At 44.4% G+C, this 23,013-nt stretch overlaps 1 protein-coding gene across 4 annotated transcripts in view; it reads right to left on the bottom strand.

Moving 5' to 3' along the window:
- Nucleotides 1–23,013, bottom strand: part of MKNK1 (MAPK interacting serine/threonine kinase 1) — a 38,017-nt gene that overhangs the window by 6,031 nt on the left and 8,973 nt on the right. For 2 of the 4 annotated variants that reach the window (XM_081057948.1, XM_081057950.1), the window contains exons 3-10: nucleotides 18,292–18,398; nucleotides 16,091–16,192; nucleotides 13,807–13,904; nucleotides 10,983–11,062; nucleotides 9,323–9,396; nucleotides 6,917–7,021; nucleotides 3,785–3,840; nucleotides 627–722 (exon numbers count right to left, since the gene is read on the bottom strand). In XM_081057948.1, the coding sequence (XP_080914074.1) occupies nucleotides 627–722; nucleotides 3,785–3,840; nucleotides 6,917–7,021; nucleotides 9,323–9,396; nucleotides 10,983–11,062; nucleotides 13,807–13,904; nucleotides 16,091–16,192; nucleotides 18,292–18,307 (627 nt within the window). In that variant the 5' untranslated portion in view covers nucleotides 18,308–18,398. The remainder of the gene's footprint in view (nucleotides 1–626; nucleotides 723–3,784; nucleotides 3,841–6,916; nucleotides 7,022–9,322; nucleotides 9,397–10,982; nucleotides 11,063–13,806; nucleotides 13,905–16,090; nucleotides 16,193–18,291; nucleotides 18,399–23,013) is intronic. The other 2 variants (XM_081057949.1, XM_081057951.1) reach the window with 1 other exon arrangement.

The raw sequence follows: 23,013 nt of genomic DNA, 5'->3' as shown, positions 1-23,013 counted from the left end.
AAAAGGTTATTAGGAAAATTCACTTATGAAGCATGCAAATCTCAAAGAATCATAATAATTATAGTATATCGAGTATGTTCAGAGATGTCTTAGGAAGAAGTAGCTCCCAGCAGCACCATCTGGACATGAAATGTGAAGTGAGAAAAGCAACGGCACAACTTAGCCAAGTGAGCCTACGGGCGAAGAGCGCAGGATCTCTCAGTTCTTGCCACCGAGAGACCATCCTCCATCACAAGGTGATATGCCACAACGTCAGCAGTGGGCATGGCACTCTCAGAGCTGTCACATGCTCGAATGCCAAAGGGCTGGTCTGGGAGTAGTGTCTGTCTCTATCGGGGTCACGAGTCAGGGCTCAGCCTGTTCTTATAGGTACAATTTGTCTCGTCATTGGCAGAGGACCCACCCCAAGCTGGAAGCTCCCATTAGCAAGTAAGCACCGGGACAGGAGGGATGTTGTCAATACAAAGCAGGGAGCTAAATGACAACCCAGACAGCAGGAAGGTATAGATATGCTCGCTTTTCACTCCTTAGCCCTCTGTTCTGGACTCCAGAGCTTTGGGGGCAGGGACACTCCAAATGTACAGAAGCTCAGAAGGAAGTGGCTCAGGGAGCCCAGTCACACATACTGGGGTGGTCAGCTCCGGTGTGGTTATGGGGGTGCAGGAGTTATTCAATTTCACCCCACTGCCCAAGTCAAAGTCACAGATTTTCACTGGAGACACCTGAAAAGGAAAAGCACAAAGCAAAGGTTACAAATGTAAAAAACCAAAGGGCACGAGGAGGAGACCAACGGTGACAATGTGTGCACAGTTGTGTGGCTGCCACACTGAAGCCCGGCTTTACCTGTCAGGTCACGTTTACTCTCCTTGGGTTAATTAGGAATCAACCCCCTGAGGATTTACCCTAAGGTGTTCTCTTCCCCACCATGCTCTCCCCTTATTTCCCGACTAAGAGAATGTGAGCACTACATGGTATCAGACTGTTGTGAACTTAGTATAAAACAAGTAGCAAACCTATGGAACTCTTGCCGACAAGCATAGGTGTAGGGTGTGAAACAGAAGTCAGAGAAGTTAGTAGGTATTCCTGGAAGGCTCTCTGCAGTCCTTTCATGGAAGGCAAAGGAATTTTGAGTAAAACCCTTGAACACTTCAGGTGGCTCAGAGTGACCGGCTTATTTTTGCCTGCTTGGGACTTTGTCGGTTTAAGCACCACAAGTCCTGTGCTCCTGAGGAAAGCCCTCAGGCTCTAGTAAACTGGGATGACTGGTCCCTGCAGGCAGCAACATAGCAGCCACGCCCACCAGGACTGGATGCTGCACCTGAGATTAAACAGCACGAGTCATCTCTGGAGCCAACCTGGAGGGCAGTCCACAACCTGTGGGGCAGAAGCAGCGGTGAGCGAGTCAAAGATGCTCGTTCTGTGAGTCCCAGCTCAGACAGCTACCTGCTGGGGAAGCCTGCACAAGTCTTTCAACTTCTTTTCTTTCCCGCTTACCTTTCTTCCTCCATCCCTCCCTCCTTTCTCTTTCTCTTACATTCTACCTTTCTTCTTTTCTTTTTCACTTAGCCTCACTTGTTTTTTTTTGTGGTAAAATATATAGAACATAAAATACGCCATTTTAACCATTTTTAAGTGTACAACTCAATGGCATTAATTACACTCACACTGTTGTACAACCATTAGGCGTATGTTTCCAAAACTTTTCCATCATCCCAAACAGAAACTTGGTACCCATTAAGCTATAATTCCCCATTCCCCCCCTCCCCAGCCCAGTAACATCTAAGCTACTTTCCATCTCTATGAATTTGCCTATTCCAGATATTTCATGTAAGTGGAACCACACAATATTTGTGTGGTTCCCTTTGAGTTTGGTTATTTCACTTATCCTAGTGCTTTCAAGGATCATCCACGTTGTAGCATCTATCAGAACTTCATTCTGTCTTATGGCTGAGCAATATTCCATTGTGTATATACCCACATTTTATTTATCCATTCATCTGTTGAGGGACATTTGGGTTGTGTCCCACTTTTGGCTACCGTGAGTAATGCTGCAATGAACATTGGTGTTCAAGTTCAAGCCTCTGTTTTCAATTTTTGGGGGTATATACATAAGTGCAAAATTACTGAGTGGTATGGTAATTCTATGTTTAGCTTTTTGAGGCACTGCCAAACTTTTCCAGTGGCTGCACCATTTTACAATACCACCAGCAATATACAAGCGTTCCAATTTTTTCACATTCTCATCAACCTTTGTTATTTTCCATTTTTAAAAATTATAACTATCCTAGTAGGTGTGAGGTAGTAGCTCATTGTGGTTTTAATTTGCATTTCCCTAATGACTAAGGATGTTGAGCATATTTTCATGTGCTTACTGGCCATTTGTATGTCTTTGGAGAAACGTCTATCAAGTCCTTTGCTCAGTTTTAAATTGGATTGGCTTTTTGATGTTGAGTTTTAGAAGTTCTTTATATATTTTGGATATTAAACCCTTATCAGATATGTGATTTGTGATTTTTTTCTCCTATTCTGTAGGTTGTCCTTTTACTTTCTTGATAATGTCTTTTGACATTCAGTCTGTCTTAATTTTAGTTATTCAACCATAAAAAATGGGCAACAAATCTGTACCACGAAGATCAAGTGAAACAAAGAGCATGAAAGGACGTTGTAAACCAGAGACAATATAACAGTTCAGAGCAACCACGGAGTTCTGGGGTCAGACTACCTTCATTTTCACCTATACTCTACTACTTATCAGCTAAGTGACTTTGGGCAAGTTTCTTAATCTATCTAAGCTGTAGTTTCTTCATTCATATAATAAATTGACGATAATAATATCTATCTCAGGAAATTTTATAAATACTAAATAAAATAAGTGCAGGCACAATGTAAGCACTCAAGAAATGTTTATAAGTATTATTAATAATAATAATGATAAATTATAAAGCTTAATGCCAGAGCCATTAAACTGACAGGAAGTCACAAGATCTTATTTGAGCTAATAGATTACTGTTCCCCCCAAGAGTTGTAAGGAGCAGGCTGACTCACATTTTCACTCACAGCTGTTCCTTGTTTAGGAGCTAGCCCTTAATTCAGACCAAGACACTAGCTCATGCATACACACACGTATACACGTGCAGAACTATGAATGTGGGCCCTCAAAATCACAGGGCCTAAATCCTTCCTAACAAACACAGAATTCGTCAACTTCACAGATGCTTATGGAAATGTAAACACTTCCATTTACTAGTAGATTGAGTTAAGAGCAAGTTTAAAGTGGGTGGCATTTGTTCAACAGCAGGTATGTTTTCTTTTTAATGGGCAATAGAAATGGAAACAGAAACCCTTTCCAATAACTTGCTTCCTAATTATCATTTCTAGTGGCAGACACCAGCTGGCACACATACCATGACACAAACATCATTTATAGACAGACATTTGCTTCACGTAAGATTGACTTGTTGTTTATGACTCCCATCAACTGCTCTGAAGGTAGGTGCATTGGACTAGAAAACATTCATCTTTGTTTGTAAAACTCACACGTTTTACAAACTCTCAGGCTTAAGCCAATCACACTGCTGAAAACAGCAAAGACAAGGTTTAATCGAGAATTAACTTGGAATGTAGAAACACTACACATTAGGTGTAACATTCTCACGTGTCCATAATAATCAGTTCGAGTTGGTACCTGATGCCTAGAGGACTGATAACAACTTATATTAAAAGCAAGGGTGGCTTCCCCACATCAGTGTAAGATCTGTAACATCCTCAGTCAGGCCCTAAGTACCTTTTCTGAAGATTCACACAGTATATTTTCTGGCTTCAGATCACGGTGAGCAATGCCTGAAATGACAAAGAGCAAAGAAATGGTTAACATATGCACATAATTATCAAACATTCCACACACAATTAATTTTTTCCAAATGCTGTTGTTCGCAGATTAATTCCCAATTATGGTACATTAAAAAGTCAACGAGCTGCAGGAGGCAGAAGTAACCAGAGACACAAACCAAGAGCACAGTTGATTCTGCAAGTTCTTTAGAAGCAGAAGCTTTAGAAGTCTGGCACGGATAAGAAGGGCTAAATGAATCCCAGCCAGCCTACCTCTCAGCACTGAAGGGACAACCAAGAATAAGAAGCCTAATACGAAGCAGAGCAAAGACTGCAAACAGCCATGCTTGGAACAGCAATGCAGAAATAATGAGTGCCTTGTTTAAGAGCATCTCAGGGGGCTGAGACTGCTCTACCTCATTTCTTCTTGTGTGGCCGATTTAAAAAGTGAAAGATTCCTTCAGTGGGACTCTCTGAATGTTCAGAGGATCAAGTGTTAGTGAACAAATCTCCCAAAGCTTGTCCGATTCCCTTCTCTCCTGCAGAGAGTCCTGCCAGAAGCATAGCAAGGACTGCTTTGGCCCGAGGGTGCTGTTCTTAAGAGACGGCCCCCTGCATTTGGCCAGCCCTCCTATAGGAGACTGCAGATAGCAGCTGACCCCATGAGGGCTTAAAAGCTGCTGACCAGGCCAAGAAGGCACCTGGGAGAAAACCACCTTTGAACCAAAGACAGGGACAAAGAACCAACTCATAGGGCCACGGGTTTCTAGTGACGGACACAGAAACCTCCCATTCCTCTTTCCTCCTGCAGAATATGTGGTGCAGAGCTGAGCAAAAGCCAAACAACTACTGCTGGGAAGTACTGGAAAGCAGCAGAGGATTCTTGGGGTAACGGGGAAAAGCAGAATCTGCTTCACGCAAACTCCCCTGATGATCAACTTCTCAGGCAGCCCTCCGACTCCCTAGTAGGAGGCAGAGGCTCAGCCACTGGAGGCCCCTCACTAGCGAGGAAAAACCTGAGCTCCAGCAGGCTCAGTGACTTCATCAGTCACCTAATTGAATGAGAACCCAGAGCAACTCAGTCCAGGCTGCACAAATTGAGTCGGGCTACAGCTCGCCGCACTAAAAGTGAAAGATATTTTCCATTACAGCAAGTGCTCCCACAGAAGGATCACGAGCCACACATGGAGCCTTGTTCTCCAAATAGGTGCCGATGGCCCAGTCGTCCCCCAGCCTGAGAGCTGAGAGCCATGTGTAATAATGGGCCTGCCTCTGTGAGCACACCAGCCATCGAGCGGCTCCTGTTCATTTCCCAGGGGTTAAGCTTCAGTGTGTCCAGTATTTAAAAGTATGGAACTTGTTTCCGGGCTGACCCATTCCTGCCCAATTCATCTTTCCAGTGTGAAGTTATTTAGACAACAGCCAAGTTCAGCTGGAAATCGTTTTTCATCCTCTCCAACTTCTAGGTACATGGGCAGCTGCCCAGTTCGATGTTAACAAGCACTTCAGAACTCCTAAGACGCCACCAGTCTCTGTTCCCTTTAGTGCGTTCTTGTAAAAAAAATAAAAAAAGGAAAAAAAAAGGAAAACCGCCTTTACCCCTCCTCTAAGGGATGGATCTTGTAAAAAGCATGACCCAGTTTTGCAATCTGCGGAGGCAGCTTGGGGAGCAGTTGTAAATCTTTGTCAGGCAGGTGTTACCTACATGCATCCCAGCTTTCAGAAACAGAAATACTGCTATTCATCATGCTGTGGAAAATACAGACACCCCCTTCTAGGAATTTTCATGCCACGTGAAAGCCACGCCCCCAACATGGGCACTGTCAGTTTGCAGCTCTCTCTGCAGCCACTGGGGGAAACGCGGTGGAATCAGTGAACCTGAGCGTCCCGCACACAGGCCACACCGGTGTGCACTGTATTGCCAGCACAAGGTAGGGTGTGTAAACGGCGTGCCTCCAGGTGGTCCTGAGCACTCAGAACCCAGGGGGCTGGCCAATGCCCACAAAAGTGAAGGGAGCAGAGCTAAGTCACAATTATTGGCTCCACCCCCAGCTCCCACCAGGCAGAATGCTTTACTTTAAGGTAATTCATATTAGGAATAAAAATGCCTTCTGCCTGGTGGGGGATAAGGGTGGAGGAAATAACATTACTGAAGAACTATGTACTATGTGCCAGGTACTCTGCTCCAACTGTTATACATATATAATACATACATAGGACACACACAATTATGCAAGCCATTCAGTATAGATGAAAGGCTTAGAATAGTGCCTAGCACATAATAAGTGTTATATAAGTGTTAACTACTGTTGATGATATAATTCTCTCTTAATTCTACGTAATAATGAGGTAGGCATTATTACGGAGGGAGCACATAGCTACTAAAAAAGTAAAGCCACTATTCATTTTTTCCATGGCACTGCTATTTGGCAAATTAAAAAAAAATGTAGGTAGTAAACATATTTATGGAAATGCAAAAACACCAGATTTGCAAGCAGATTTAATTTACTACAAGTGGTTAAATAATCATTCCTAGATAAGGACTGTAAACTGAAGTGTAATTCAAACAATAGCAACCTGCCATTTGCTACTGTGATGTTCGGTGGATACCTTGAATTTACTGTGTTAATAGAAAAATGATGCATTTTCCATTTATTGTGAATAAGATATCAAACTACATATATAATATCATGCAAATTTTGAAAAGAGACAGGTGATGTATTTTAAGAGACTTAGAAGGACTACCACACAAATATTTATACTAGAATGGTCATATTAGTATGCAAGTTTTGCATTCTTCATTAGGAAAAGAAATCATTCATATTCACACACTCACACATATCTTGTTCAACATGAAATTTATTGTCTTTCCCCCCTGCTCTTTTCGTTCTTCTATATCCTTATCCTTCTTAATAGCTCCACCTCTACCCACATCCACGTCAGAAGCCTGGGAGCCCTCTCACCCCCATGGGTGGGCCTGCCAGCAGCAGCAGCCCCTGGCCCAGCCCTCTGCCTGGACTGCTCCACCCTGTTGGTCCCCAGAGGCTGGCCAGCCCAACCCACCCGCCAAGGCAAAGGCTTGGTTCACCTTTGGTGTGCAGGAAGTCAAGGGCAGCCGCAACGTCCCGCACTACTCGGCTGGCTTCTCGCTCATTGAAGTGCTTCCGCTTCTGGATGTGGGCCAGGATGGAGCCTGGGGAACAGAGGGGACACACAGGAATGCTTTTCCAGCCTCTGCTAGGTATAACTTCTCAGAGGCCAAGTTTCCACAAGTTTGAGGTGGGGACATAGGCTTATTTATCACGAAATGTCCAGCACCAGGGGTGGTTCCTGGTACAGAGGAGGTACCAGCACAAAACTGGACGGAACAGAATGGAACTGCTGTCTCCTATACCTGTTTATGATGAGTACAGAAAAGAGTGAGGGCAACTATATAAATCACCAGAAAATATGAATGCCATTGGGGCAGATTTGGCTTTTGAAATTAGAAAGAGCTAAAGTGAATCTATATAGGGTTGGGGGCCTCTTGAAGGGACTTTTCCTTTTCTGTAACTGATCTGAGATTCAAACAAAAGAACAAGCTTTCAAACAGAAATGCCACATCCTCACCAGATATGTAAAGGTCTAGAACAAGAGAAAAAACTGCTTTTCCCTCTGAACTTTCATTATTATTAGCAGTATTATTATTTGTTGGTGACTCGTTTTACAAGTGTCTGGGAGTCATGACGGATGACCATCACCCGGGGCATTAATCACAAGTCCAAACACACACTTAGCAGTTGAGTCCCTCCTTTCAGTTTCTCAAAGACCAAGTAAATTTTGTTGGCTAACATTTATTGCGTAGTTACTATGTGCCAAGCTCTGTGTAATATTCTCTAAATTGATTACCCTAGCCTCACCACAAGTGTACAAAATATACAAAATACAGTTACCCCCATTTTATACATGGGGAACCTAAAGCCAAGAATAGTCAAGCGGCTTGCTCAAGGTCACCCACCAGTAAGGGGTGGCATCAGGACTTAGCCCTTCCTTAAGCCCAACAAGTCTGGCTTCAGAACCTGTGCAGACTTCCCCTTAGCAGGACATGTGGCCCGAATGCTGGGGGGAGGGGTATGCCCTGAGCCAACCACATCCTCTTTACCCACTGGATCTGACCTCAGTAGAGCTGCACTCTGAGCACTACTGTTACAGATGACCCCAGCGGCATCTAGCATTGCAAACATGTAATTCACAGTCCTAGTGCTGTTGGGCGGGGCAGGGCAGGCACAGGCATGAACATATGGCTTGGCTCACTACAGGAAGCCGGCATTTCTGGACAAAAGGTGTCATCCCTGTGTCCTAAAAATGGCACGTTTACTTACTATCTTTGGGTTTTGGCATGGAGAGAAGATGAAAGATCTTTCACTTGCCAGATTAAACAATCAAGGGATCCCAACACACTAGGGAACATTCCCAGAAAATCGGCTTCAGGTCTCAGTCTTGCTTTACTGTAGTGAGTCTCTTGTTTTCAAATTTGTTGAAAGGGAAGGTGGAGAGCGATATTCTACATATGTCTAAGATAGCCCCCAGCACACCCCATTGTTTTAGTAATATTAACAGTTGACATTTATTGAACCCTTAGTGCCTACTGGGCATGGTGCTAAGCATTTCACATGAATTATCTTCACAGGATCCCAAGAAAGTAGGCGCTGTCATTCTCCTATTTTACAGATGAGAGAATACTGTTTGGAAATGTTAAGTGACTTGCCAAAGGTCACACAGCTATAAAGTGATGGAGCTAGACTTAGCTTTGTCGGTTTCTAAAGCATGTACTCCTGACCACCAAGTCCCTCCATGTAACCCTCCACTCAGCTCCAGACATCTTCCCTAACCTTCCCCTTGTCCTAGGTTTGGGTGAGTGATGGGGAGGACAAGGGCTTCTCTAGCCTCTTCTCTTTGTCAGAAAAGCAACCTCAATATACATGCCAGTGACTACATGTGTGGGTGATGGTCAAGAATGGCATTTTTCCATCTGAAGGATAGCACATTCTCAGGCCTCCTCTCTATTCTAGGGCTGTGTCCTAAATAAAAGGATCCTCCTATCTCCCCCATGAGCCTTTCTGGGCTTCACAATATATGTAAGTGCTCCCACCCCACAATTAATTTAGTTAAATAGTGAAAGTGTCAAAACAATGGATTGATAAATTGATGACTACATCTGTCTGTCTATCTATCTATCTATCTATCTATCTATCTATCTATCTATCTATCTATCTGAGTCCTATTATAATGAGGAGGCATTTATAGAATGCCCACACAGGTGACATTCTCAGCTCTGCAAAATGCTAATTATCATCCTTCCCTCCGGCCTCCCTTCTCCCAAATCAAGGGCAGTTTTAAGTCCTTCATCCTTTTTATTAGCTTGACTCGTTTTAGAAGTCTCTGGGAGTCATGATGGATTATCACCACCCTGGGTCTTAATCAGAAGTCCAAACACATACTCAACAGTAAGTACCTCCTTGCAATTTCTCAAAGACCAAGTAAAACCTTGTGTCATCTTCAAAGAACTCAATCAGCTCCAAAATGTTCCTTAAATAGGGAAAAATAGGAAGAAAGAGAAAAAAAGGGGAAATGGTATTATATATTAAAGTCCATTTACAAATATACAATGAAAAAACATACATCCAATGCCCTGTAGCAGGGCAGAAATCAACTTGAAATCAGAATGCTTATTAAAGACCCATGTTTGAGAAGTAGCCAATGGTGTTAGCAAGATTCAGGTCACCTTATCTTTCCATAATGTTTAGTCTCTGGTGTTTTCACCAAGTCTGTGCTGTCAAACCCCAACCCTAAAACCCACTAGGTAGAGTTATAAAAAAGTCCCGGTCACATTAAACTGAATAAAATCTGCAGCCGACTGGAAGCAATTGCGGCTAATAACACTGAATAGTAGGTGTGTGTCCTGGAGGCAAGCAGCAAATAATTACTTGCCCTCCCTCTTGCCCATAAATCACGGGGCAGTATTTACATTGCCTGGAGAAAATGGAAACATCTGTCAAATAGACTTGGGGCCTAACGTGGGCACCGCTAGACCCTAACTGCTAAGCGCTGCTTAATGAAACGGCCGCGTTCCCGGCCACCGTAGCACTTGTGGCCTTCCCCGGTGAGCACTCTCTGTCTGCCTGAGCATTATGGTGCTCTGCCAACAAGGTCGTCTTGTAACTCAGTAGGGAAGCCACCAGCCTGGATATCAGAGGTGTTGGGGGCTTTTTTCTTTTTAAAGAACGAAATAAACCAAGTAGAGTCTCTAATGCTGAACTCAGAAGCTGCCGGGCTGAAAATAAAAATCTGTCCCTCATAAAAAAAATGCTGACCACTTTGGGAGACACCAGGCTTTTACTAGTGTGAAGGCGTCCAAATAAGATGGCCAAAATGGCCTAATTTGAAAGAAGATTGTAGAGGCAGTGCCTGGAGTTAAATCAACAGCAGCCCCCATCCTCCAAGCTTAATGACAAAGCCATCAATACCGGGCCACTGGCTCCCTGCTGACCCTGCCATGGAGGGAAAGAGGGGGAAGCAGAGTCTTAGAGGTGACCCTGATTTAAAGCCACCGCGGGAGTGCCACTCGTTTGGAGCTGGTGGTGAGCAGACTAAGACAGGGCTAGAGAGCACCTTGGCCCAGTGAAGCGAGCACAGAGGGTTAGACCACATCTCAGGAGCCTCAGTGGTAGCTGCACACAGGTGACTGACTCGCCTAGGAACAGGACACAGCAGCAAATGTTCTTAACAGTCCTCAGCACCCTCACCTATTCATTAAAGTCGGTTTCTACAGGTTTCCACTAGGCAATCCTCAGTCAGCCGAGTTTCCACAGGCATTTGAAAGAAATAAAAAATAAAACTTTTTCCCAGGCACTAATTCACATCACTCACTCTTCTAATTTGCCTGAATTGCTGATATTTATAGTATTTCAGCCTACACGGGAGACAGCTTCTTTGCTGCTGCTGTTTTTCTCCTACCTTTTTTTTAAACATTGAAAGATGGAAGGAGTTATACACAGCTGCGGGGGAAGGAGTGAGAGCTAAACCTGGGGTCAGGAGATGGTAAGAAATAGCCTCCTTCTCTGCTGCCAAGCATCCCCCAAGAGAAGCAGCAAGTAGCCCGCCACTATACTTACTTGTTTCCCTGACACTGATAGAGCGTCTCCACCTCTCGAAATACCCTGCTGCGACTGTGCCCTGCTTGTTTTTCAATGATCTGTGGGAAAAATAAAATCTGTCATCTATACCCACCTGACCTCAGAACACCCCTCAGCAGGTGCCCTCAGGGAGAACAAAAGGCTAAATTCAGCCCCAAATCACTTTCAAGCCTAAGTCGGGACTAGGCCGTGGTGACACAGGCACTGGCTCTGTCAGGAAAGCAACAGACTGGCCCGAGGGCTTTCCAGCATGGCTGGGTGTTTGACTCTGGCCAAGCACAATACCTCGGAAGCCGCTGAGGTTGCTGTCCCCAGCTACCCAGGGGAGATGAGGCAGCCAGGAAGACAAAGAGCCATCTCCTCCCAGCTCCTACTCTGAGGGAATCTCATTCTGCCGTTAGGGTAAGAATTTACAAGCTCTACTGAAGGATCTTCTGGTGCTGGAGGAAGAGCAAGGGGCATGAAGGATACAGTGGAGAGGAAGCAAAGCTCCAAGGCCCAGCTCAGACGCCACCTCTGCAGTTCTTCGGAGAATTTACCCTTTGGCAGGCACCGTACTAAGTGTTTAGGTACATAATCTTCAGTTCATCCTTACAGCACAATCCCAAAAGCCAGGAAGACGTAAAATGTTTTGCCCATAGTTCTGATAGGTGGCAGGGCTGGAATTCAAGCCCAGAGCTGCCTCTGAAGCCCTTGCTATCCTATACATGCCTATATCCTACATAGTTTCTCTCAGAGAACCTAGAGGCCTTGTCACTCCTACAATACTGTGGGCTGTGCCCCCTCCACACCCAAATGTGGAGATGCTTGACAAGTACTGACTGAAGGAATGGGTGAGCCAACAGATGAGCAGGTGGTTTACGCAGGGACTCGCTGACTCTGAACATCTCTCGGACCCATCCAGAGCCCCAAACCGTTGCAAGCAGAGCCTGTGGGCAAGTCTTCTGCAGAACTGGCTCTGCTTTATAGTCCCATGTGCAGAACGGGCAGCAGATGGTGACATCCTGTTCCTTCACTCCAAGAATGCAGAGTAGAATACTTCAAACTTCTCCAATACATCATAGCACACACATCCAGGACCAATGTAATTTTCTAAATAAGTCTGTATTTGTTAATAAACCACTGGGCCCGTTTCCTGAGCAGTCAGTGAGGTGCAGTGCTGGGGCACAGAAACTATTGAACTCGTTCCTTCACCAAGCATTTCGGATCAAAGTCAGGAAGAACTTTCTAGCAGGCAAGCTGTCCAGCAATAGCATAATTTTCTCTGAGGAGGAAATTATGAGGTGGGGGAGCATGACATGGACAGCTATTTGAGGAGCTACAGAGGAAATTCAGGACTAGATTATCTTGAAATTCCATTCCCACTATGAGACTCGGGTATTTATCAGTTGGATGCCAGTAGGAAAAGACCTAATAAAACCAAGTATTGTGGAGCCATGCTGGGAGAAGTAGCCCATTTCTAGCGGGCTTTCAAAGACTAGAGAGACATGGGCAGAACTGCTGAAATCCAAGAATTGCCAAGCCAGGGTCCAGCGTTTGCCCAAAGATGCCAGGGTATATGGAGGAAGGGCCAGGTTTTCCTCTTGTGATCCAACCTTGAAGAAATAGGTCTGTCATCCATGAACGCATTCAGACCTTTGTCAATCAATTTACATTTGTTCTTTTTACTATGCTTAGGCAAATTTTTTAAAAAGTCACTTTTAGTCTATACTGATCTGTTTCCAAAAAGGAATTGAAGTAGTACTTTTGTTACAGTATGAAGCAACATTCTAGGAAAAAGGAACATGGCTTAGCAGAAGAGTTCTCCACTATAAATCCACAGCTGGGACTATGGCCAATTGGCTAAAAGAAGAAACATTCCTTTCAGGAGTCAATATGGCTGGGTTTCCCCACACGAGACAGTGCTTAGACTTAGTGCTTCTGGTGGATGTCTTGAAATCAGCTTGAACTGCCCCCTTGGATTTAATAAGACCTTGTTTCCAGATCAGTGTTTTTCAAACTTTGGTGAGTATCAGAATCACTTAGGAAACTTGGCAAACCTACAACGGCCCTGGTGCAGGAAGCACACTTTGAGAAACACTGCTCTAGATCCATCCATTCTTCCATGGGACATCAGCAGATGGAGCGCAGAGGGGTGGAGTGAGACTCTCCAAGGTCACGCAGCTAGAAACAGCCTCTCCTGCCCAGACCTGAGTGGTCTGGCTCATTATCATGATACTATACATCACTGGTATAGCATTTTGTAATTTGTAAAGTGTTTCTACTTCCACCAGTCCATTTTCATAATCATCGTCATAACCACTCCATGAGACAGGAAGGGTAGGTATTATTACCTTCATTTGAGAGACGTGGTAACTTAGGCTCAAGAAGGTTCAGTGACTTGCCCAAAGTCAAATAGTTGTAGTTTGTCAAAACAGAGATTCACGTAGGCCTTCTAATTCCAAATCTGGTTGTCTACTCCCCGAGCTAACTTCATTTGTCAGAATAATAAGAAGCAGCTTACTATGAGCTAGGCATTATTCTAAGCACCTTACACATATTAACTTATTTAATCCTCACAACAATACTATATAGGTTCTATTATTGCATCCATTTTACCGATGAGAAAACTGAAGGACAGAAAGGTTATGTAACTGTCCAATGTTATACAGCAAATAAGTAGAAAAATCAACACTTGCCTCCAACAAATACAGCTTCAGTGCCCCAATTCTTATTGAGCCACCATTTTGGGGAATATGAAATTTATTTGGTTTAGGACTGAGTATTTGCAAAGTGAAATCTGGCATCCAGATGAGACACTCACTTTGACAGCATACTCTTTGCCACTCTGCAGGCTCACGGCACCTTGAACTTTGGCATAGGCTCCCTCTCCAAGCAGTTCGGAGGTCAACTTGTACACATCTAGGGGTGAAATGGATAAGCGGAATAACAAGATGAGTCAGCTTTTGCAAGCTAAGATGGAAAGAAGAGCTTGTCACTCAGCTTCCCCAATGTGACAACAGAGGCAAATGATCACTCCACAGTGACGAGGAAGACCACTAGCTTTCCCGGCAGTCTCTGGATTCAGGTTCTCAGCAACCAGACCACAGCGAACGCATCCCGTCCCCCATATTAGAGATGAGGTCAGTGAAAGGGATTGAATTTGGCACATATTTCCTGAGACTATGTGCCAGACAGCATCCGAAACTCATAATAGGGGTAGAGTGAGGAATAAAATATAGTCCCTGCCCTTTGAGGGTCACAGTCCATTTCCACAGTGACCTCAGATAAAGCAGGCAGTGGGAAGTACTATTACAGAGAGACAAGACACAGCAAAAAGGAGTCCAGGAGGGGAAAGGTTGTATCTGTTCAGGGAATCTGGGGGATCCGATAGAAGCAGTGTGATTTGAATGAACAGCATTCATTTACTCATTCGCTGAGCACCTACTATGTGCCCAGCTCTGTGCTAGGGATTGATGATACAGAGGGGAATAAAGCACTGTTTTATTTTATACCACATACAAAGGAAGTCATTGGAGGTTTTTGAGAAGTTTCCAGAAGTCACCCACAGGAAACAGGAGACAGATGTAGATGCAAATAGATGCCTCGAGGTTTTTAGGATGCTGAGTCAGAGCGGTTTTAACAGAGTAATAGGCCTGGTTTAAAAAACATTTAGGTGACCTGCCCAAGCTCATAAACAGCACCAGCTCTTTGAGCCCCTTCCAAAGAAAGCCACACCTCCATCGCAGCCTCTGCCAAGCTGACTTCCTCCTCCCTTGGTCTCCATTCCTCAGCTCTTTCCTCTCGAGGCAGCCTAGCACTTAAACCCACAGACTGAACAGAATACCTTTAAACCATGAAATTAGATTTTATCACTCTGAGTCATGAGAAACCCTGTAATTGCACAAGCCATCCTTGAATAATAGGAAATATTCTCATGTTCATCGAAAGAGTAAAGCCTGTTGATTTGGAAACTGTTCTAAAAACCTTGGGAATTTTGTCTATCCTTCCTCCCCTTACTATGTGCCCCCACCCCCAGATCCCACCCCCCACACACACCTCTACTGTTTGAGTTAAAGACAAACAAACAAACAGACAAAATCCTGCACTAAGTACCTTCTTGGTTTCATCATGGTTTGGTCTTGCAGCTGTTTATGAGAATACACATTGTTGTTTGTAAGTATTTTAAATGACATGCTTCATTCACAATGGTATTAGCCTTTGGTATTAGCCTTTTACACATGTCAGGATAGGTTGGTCGTTGGAGGTCCAATATTCCTGACTCATAAAGGGCTTGTGATTAGAACCACTCTACAAAATCATCAATTCATTAGTGTATCTGCAATATTGCAAAGAGGGACCATGAGGGGAAACTATTGCAGGTCTCATATGAAAGGAATAAAATAGATGAAGGGGGCATGTCACTTCTAGGAGTAGCTACCGATCCTTTCAGTCCTTTGCAGAAGTGTCCAGTGAGTCACTTCATCCCATCATGTGCCAGTGGTAACAGGACCAACCGTGAGCCTGGTGCCTCACACGCAGAGTGTGTTCAAACTGTCTGATGACCCAATATTGTGGCACCTGAACACAACATTCACTCTTAAAATGGAGTCAAACTCATACAGCAAAGTAGCTGCAATCTCTAGGAGTCAAGTTCTCTGCTTCTAGAAGATTGAAGTTTCATTTTCAGCCATGGTCCTTAGTGTCCTCTGTTCCTCATTCATGGTTATTCTACCTCTCAGCAGCCCCTCTAGGAAGAACTGAGAGAAAGATCACATCTGAAAAGGAGCTGAAACACACCAGGCAATTTCCTTTCATGTACAACTCTGACAGACTGGCCTTTCCGTCCCTTGACAAAGTGCTAAAACATTCAGAGGAGGCCCGTGCATCATCCAGGGGCTTTCTTGCTCTCTCTCTCTCTCTCTCTCTCTCCCTGTCACTCCTTTGTGTAAACTCTCTCACCCCTATCTTTCATCCCTGCCACACACATAACCCTGAGTTAGCTCTAAGATGACGCAGACCCTATGATCTAACCGGTGGGTTTCCAGAATGTTCCTCCTGTGCTTGGGGAGCCACAGGCCCAGACCTAAGAGAGTTGCGTAACCGACCTTCAAACTTTCCTGGCAAGGAGTCAGTGGTCCGGGCCTTCCGCTTCTTCTTCTTTCTCTTGTCATTTTCTGCAATGGGCAGGGGTTCACTGCTGCCCATCTCTGGGAGAAAAGAGGAGATGTAAGGGAAATATCACTGTACCGATCAAGCTATAAGTTCACCTATAGAAAGCCCTGGGGGGACCCAGGAGCTTTACACTGATGGTTTTTGAATATCTGTGAGGACTATTGATTTGTTTTGACCCAAGAGGCAAAACTAAAGGCAAAACCATTATAGGAGATCATTAATTGTGCAAAGGAACTCAGACAGAGAGGCTAGATTAAAAGAGTATAGCAGAAGCCGCTGTAACCAAGCTCATTAGCACATGGATTTAGATCTGCCACCAAACTATAGTCCCCAAACGGAACAATGAATTCATAGGCAGAATCCCACCTGTGACATCCTCCAGCCTCAGCACCAGAACGGCAGGACCCAGGGAGCTAAGCATATGACTGCAAATGAAATCATATGCTCAATAACTCCCCTGTGTGGATGTGCATGGGATTCAAAAGGCCTTCAGTGGACGGAGGTGCCTCCGTGAAGGTATGAAGGGGTACAGATGGGTTGGAGGATGGCCCTAGATTACTTCATGTCTAAGAGCACAGACCTGAGTGCCTCCTTGGCTCCTTATTTGCGAAGATGCAGGTAGGGCCCACTCATGCTACTGGATGAGGTCATTTACTGCAAAATATTATCACTCACTGGCAAGCACCTCCCTTCTTAAAGGGAGGATTTGGGAGGCAGATGTTTGGACATTGGGCAGATTGGGCAGGATAAAGGAGGGACAGAAAGAATAAGCAGGAAACTGAGAGGGGGAAAAAGAAAAAGAGGAACAATGAGCCAGTGCCCAATCATAGTACTGTTTCTAAGACACTCTAGTAAGGGCCTTCCCCTGTTAAAGATAAATTACTTATAAAACATGTCATGCCCCTGATCCAGATGGAACCTTAATACTCTTTGCCTGCAGTTAGAAATAATAAGATTTCTCTGAAGTCTCTGGGTCTAAATCCCCACCAGGGTGATTAAACCTTTACATCCTTCTAAAATAGAGGCACTCGAGTGCTGATGGGGCATATAGTATGAGAGACTTTTAGACCAACCTTCAGTAAACACAGGCTCTGGGTTGTTGGATTTTTTTTTTTTTTCTGAGAGATTTTGAAATGGAAGCTGGCTCTTTGCCCATTGAGGGAAAAGGCCCACGCTCTTCTCAGAGGACCCCCAGCTGAACACAACCAGAGAAATGCAAGTCTGCTCAGGAAGATTGATTACAGCTGATGCACGTCTTCTACATACTTTTCTCAGAAGCAAGTACACAACAGCCATTAGGAGAAAGCACACAGCACAACGGTCCTTTTCAACACCACAATCCAGAAAGCATGGTTAGGCAGCCAAATGTCTGACAGCTCAATTTAGGTGCATTCTTCCTTCCATTTTTAGGATCTGATGACAGCAGATTTTCAATTATACTTTACAGAACAAATAAACACATGGATAAAAGTAGTCCACAGAGGCTCTCAAAATATTACTCTAGCCAGCAGCTGCAAGCACAAGATACATCTGGGGGACTGTAACACGCTATGAAGTCAAAGAATCAAACTTAAATATCAGCACCCAAGTATCCACCTTCACCAAGGTATTTTAAAAGGAAAAAAGATGTTCAACATAGTGAGAAATTCTACAGAAATAAAACACAGGGTCACTCAACGTCAGGAGCTTAGGGTGAGAGCATTGGCCATTGGGACGGCAGGCCAAAGAGGGACCACCGTCCCTCCTGCCCTACCCTGTGTGCAGTCCAGTATCAACCCTCATCCCATTTTTTTCTCACCAGCACTGCAAGCTAAATGCAGAGTAGCCAGATTTTAGATTCACTTCTCTTTCTCCTTCCCCTGCCCATATTCTGACAGAGGGCCTAAGGACAAGCAAAACAGCCAATAGGCAGGCAATGGAGAGAAGCAGCAAGAGGACTGGCGGCATTATAATTCCCAGGGGATGCTCAGATATACTTACGACTCCAGCTAGAAAACCCTGCTAGCCGCAATTTACACTTGGTTTTCACCAACAGCAGGGCTGAGAGAGCCTCTTGTGGAAGAAGCATACCTCTAAGCACCGGCGCACACTCAGTATTAGATTTTATGGTTTCACATGCAAAAAGATAGAGTACCTGGTCTATTCTGCATGGATTTCACTGGAAGAGGGTATGCCAGAAGGGACAAATGGTTAAGGCTTTCCTTGGAAACTGAACTTGTTGAAGGAGAGTTGTTTTTGAAACTAGGAAGAAAAAAATGTAGAAAGACAGTGAAGTGAAAAAAAATGCTTAACTTCCCTTGTTTGTAGGCGGGGGGGGGGGGGGGGGGATGTCACAATCTTACCAAGGGCTTGATAGCTCCCCCTCGGGAGACTGTCCATACTCTATTTTATCACTAGCAGGGTCTGTGGGTCCTTAATTTATTATGTATGCAATCATTTGATATACACTTCTCCAGGGTGCCAGGTTTCACAATCAAGCTGGCCCTTGGCTCGCCTCCTTCCCTTGGCCTAAGAATTCTTCTCGGCTATCAAAACCCATTTCCAGGGACGGCCGATTAGCTCAGTTGGTTAGAGCATGGTGCTAATAACACCAAGGCTGCTGGTTCGATCCCAGCATGGGCCCCTGTGAGCTGCGCTCTCCTTAAAAAAACACAAACAAAACAAAAAACCCATCTCAAAAGTCACCTTCCCTTTGCAGGAATTAAGGTTTGTGCAAACGCTGTTAGGCACTCAGCAAATAGATGGAATTATTGAACACTACTAGAAGTCAGTGCTCCACCCTCTGCTCCCAAACACCCTGCTGGCAACTCTATTAGAGCACTGATTTTATGCGGCCTGAGCTCTCCTCAATGCTCCTAAGGGCCAGGACTCTTGCAGGCTCATCTCTGCATCTCCTGTGTCAGTCATATATTAGCCATCAGAAAATGTGCACCGAAATGAAACTGATATGAAATGATGCAGATTCAGTGCATGTCACCCAGGCCCTTTAAGTACCAAGTGAACACACTGAAAGAATATGGGTATACCTTTGTGCCACTAGACAATGCAAAGTAAAGCTATTCAGTTCTATGAATTCCCAACTTCCTCTCAAAAAAAGCCCTATGACCCAGAAGGTTTTAAACTTTCTAGCAAGAAGCCTGGTCCTTGCTATAGGATTGGGCAATATGTCTGTTACTTCAGAGAAGGAAGTGATCCAACAACCAACCTGGCTCCTGCATAGAGAGAGGGCCCCAGAGACCCCACGGAGCGGATGAGGAGGGGCTGAGGAGTCTCACCCAGTGGGAACAGATATTCCTGACATGCAAGTACTGATCCACCATTCTCTGCCCAAGCTGACGCCAAGGCCCACCTCCTGAAAGAACTGTCATTTCTCCATGAAGTCTTATGAGCTACAATGCCCCCAAAGTCACCAACTCTGTGCTCCGTATTTTGGTAGAGCTTACAGAGAACTAACTAGCTCCTACGTCCGGCATGTGATACCAGAGTTGATCGATCATTTTCCCCACTAAGAACAAGACCTTGCTGGCTAACTCAGTTCCTAACTCGGCTCATGCTCCTCTCCTAACCACTCTAGAGTTCTTTTCTATGATTCACTTTTCTATAAGTTCAACCTGTAGGACTTATTTCCTTTAGTCACAGAGGTTTCTAGACAAGGAACAGTGGTGAGAGCAAGCTGATGAGTATAATTACCAATTCAGCTGCTTTCTCAGTCCTCAGCTGGCTGAGGGCCCCCAAACAAATGGAGAACTGAGAAAATGAAAGGAAACTGAGGCAACGAAAGGTAGGGAGATGGACACTCTTAAGGAAGAGGCCAAGACGAAGAAGTGTGAGACAGAGGAGGAGGCAGTCAGGAGGAGCCTGGGGAGACTGAACCCAGAACATTTGCTTCTCTGAAGTGGTGCAATAGTAGCTCGAGTACACACATGCTTATATGGTGCTGCCCAAATGCCAGGCAATGTTTTAAGTACTTTTCAGGTACAACATTTTACATATACTAACTTATTTAATCTTCGTAACTCTATGAGGTAAGTATAATTATTTTCACATTTTACAGATGAAGAAACTGAGGTACAAAGAGACTACATAATCTGCCCATGGTCACGTAGCTAGTAAGTGGCAAAGCTAGGATTTACATCTAGGTAGTCTGGCTCAGAATTCAAGATTTAAACTATTACACTATATTTAAACATTAAATGATGAAAGGCAGAAGGGGGTAGCCAGTCCGTGTTAGCCAGACACCAACAAGAATGCTTCTATTTGGAAACCTTAGCACAGAGCTTCCCTACTGATGTGCTGGGAATGAGATATTGATCCTCTCATCAGGCTGAACAATATCATTTCCTGTGTGCTATGATGTCCAAAAGGTCGGGCAACACTGCTCTAGCTTACATAAATGCAAGGGCTTTATTGTCACCTTATCATTACTGTATTAACCTGAAACCTAATTTATCAGAAGTTTCTTCTTGCTCTGAGATAGCTTTGTATTTTGTGTTTTGGCATATAATGTAGGATGAGCTACAAACTGGTCCAACCACCTATTTCATGGCAGTTCTCGTATCAGGTACAAGGCTATATTCTTCCTCTGACAGACCTATTAGTTGGTTGATTTGGTTTCCGATGATATCATATGATATGAAGGGGAGAAGGCCAAGGAAAGGGTACACTCAAACAGAAGCTTGTCAAATTTAACACGTGATGGACAAAAGGAGCCTCCTGTGAAATCAGCTCAATCAAAGGACAGTCTGTAAGTGTGACTCCAAGGGCTAAGATATTTCATAGGCTTTTCCCAAGAGTCCTGTGTGTAGTAAGTCTGGGCAGCATTTTGCAGATTGCAGTGTCTCACTCGACTACAGTAAAAGAAGTCTGAGGCCCACGAAGGTGCCAGCAGGGTAGTGATTCACAACAGGCTTCAAAGAGAGTTGGATAGTAAGATTCTTAGAGGTAAAAGGTCTAGATTCAGGCCCATCTCCTCCTCTGTTTCGATTCTGGGATCATAAGCAGCCTTCAGAGCTGTCGCTGCATCTCCTGGTGGAAGGAATGACAAGAGGAAGGGCAGAAGGGGTAAAGGAAATGTGTGTTTAAGAAATGGCAAGCAGGAAAACAGAACTACCATATGATCCAGCAATTCCACTTCTGGGTATTTGTCTGAAGAAAACAAAAACACTAACTTGAAAGATATATGTACCCCCATGTTCACTATAATAGTTAAATTATTACAATAGCCAAGATATGGAAACAACCTAAATGTCCATCGATGAATGAATGGATAAAGAAAATGTGTGTGTGTGTGTGTGTGTGTGTGTGTACACACACAAAATGGAATATTATTAAGTCATGAAAAGAATGAAATCTTGCCATTTGCAACAGTGTAGATGGACCTAGAGGGTATTATGCTAAGTGAAATAAGTCAGACAGAGAAAAGCAAATACTATATGACCTCATATGTGGAATCTAAAGCAAAAACAAAACAAAAAAATAAAACTAAGCTCATAGATACAGAGAACAGACTGGTTGGTTGCCAGAGGTGGGGAGTTCGTAAAATGGGCGAAAGGAGTCAAAAGGTACAAACTTCCAGTTACAAAATGAGTAAGTCATGGGGATGCAATGTACAGCATGCCAACTATAGTTAGTAACACTGTATTGTATATTTGAAAGTCGCTAAGACAGTACATCTTAAAAAGGGTTCACCACAAGAAAAAAATTCTGTAACCATGTATGGTGGCAGATGTTAACTAGACTTCATTTTGTAATTATATGCCAATACTGAATGATTATTGTTGTACACCTGAAACTAATATAATGTTGTATGTCGATTATACCTCAATTTAAAACAAAATAGCAAGCAGAAGTAAAGGAGCAAAGGATTGGGTGTGTGTGAGCAGGACAGTATGAAAAGCTGAAAAAGGCAAGCTGAAGTCAGGTCACCCTCGTGTCTGGTCCCTATCTACTTTCCAGCCTCACTAACCAATGGGCAGCCATTCTTTCAAGTAAAAATGAAAACAGTGGCCAGTGCAGCTGGCAGTTCAAACATCCCACCAGCGCGTTTCCTTCAGGCAGCCACTGTACTTTGGGAGGAAGCAGAAAAGCTTCATGAGCATTCTCATTTTGTCACACAGAATACTAAAAAGATGTACACTCAAGGGTTGAGAGTCCATAAAATTAATCATTTGTACCGCTTCATCCAGGATATTCTTGAGTGAAAACGGCCTTTTGGAAAAGCTCTAAGTGGCTGGAGTGGAGGACACAGTGACTGCCAGTACACGTTGGTGCCGCTGCCTTGAGGCGTGTGAGGCAGCAGCAATGATGCCTGCCGCTGCTTTCCAACAACAGGTAACATCTGGGTACCATGATGAAAACAGTCTGACTTTGTCGGTGCTCCGGAGGGCTTTCAAGGGCCCCCGAGGCCCACAGAGCACACTTCTGAACTGCGTTCCAGGCAGTGGGGGTGGACTATGTACAAGTAGAGTGTGTTTTAGGGACATGGAACTGGCTGTGAAGTGCGGCAGTGAAGAGTGCAGTGAGGCTGCAGCAACAAGGCCAGGAAGGCCTGTGACTGAGGTGGGGACAGGAAGGAAGACAAAGAGGTGCGAGAATGAAGCAACAGAGGCCGAACTGGTCCTGTTCCTGCCAAACGACTGGAGATGGAGTCAAAGACGACTACCCTCTGCGCCTGCTCTCTCTGCCCACTGCCTGGTATGGAACCAGGCACACCAGAAGACCTCAGTATATGTGTACTAACCAAAGTCAAGCAACCATAAGAGCAGTAGTACCATCAAAGACGGGGAGAATTCAGGAAGGGAAGGTGGTTGGGGATGGAGAGCTGGAGAAGACAGTGTGCCACAGGGAAGCTTCAGAT

Source organism: Rhinolophus hipposideros, assembly GCF_964194185.1.
Source record: "Rhinolophus hipposideros genome assembly, chromosome: 8".
Lineage (NCBI taxonomy): Eukaryota > Metazoa > Chordata > Mammalia > Chiroptera > Rhinolophidae > Rhinolophus > Rhinolophus hipposideros.
The sequence above is the reverse complement of the archived record's forward strand: the minus strand, read 5'-3'. Positions and strand labels throughout refer to the sequence as shown.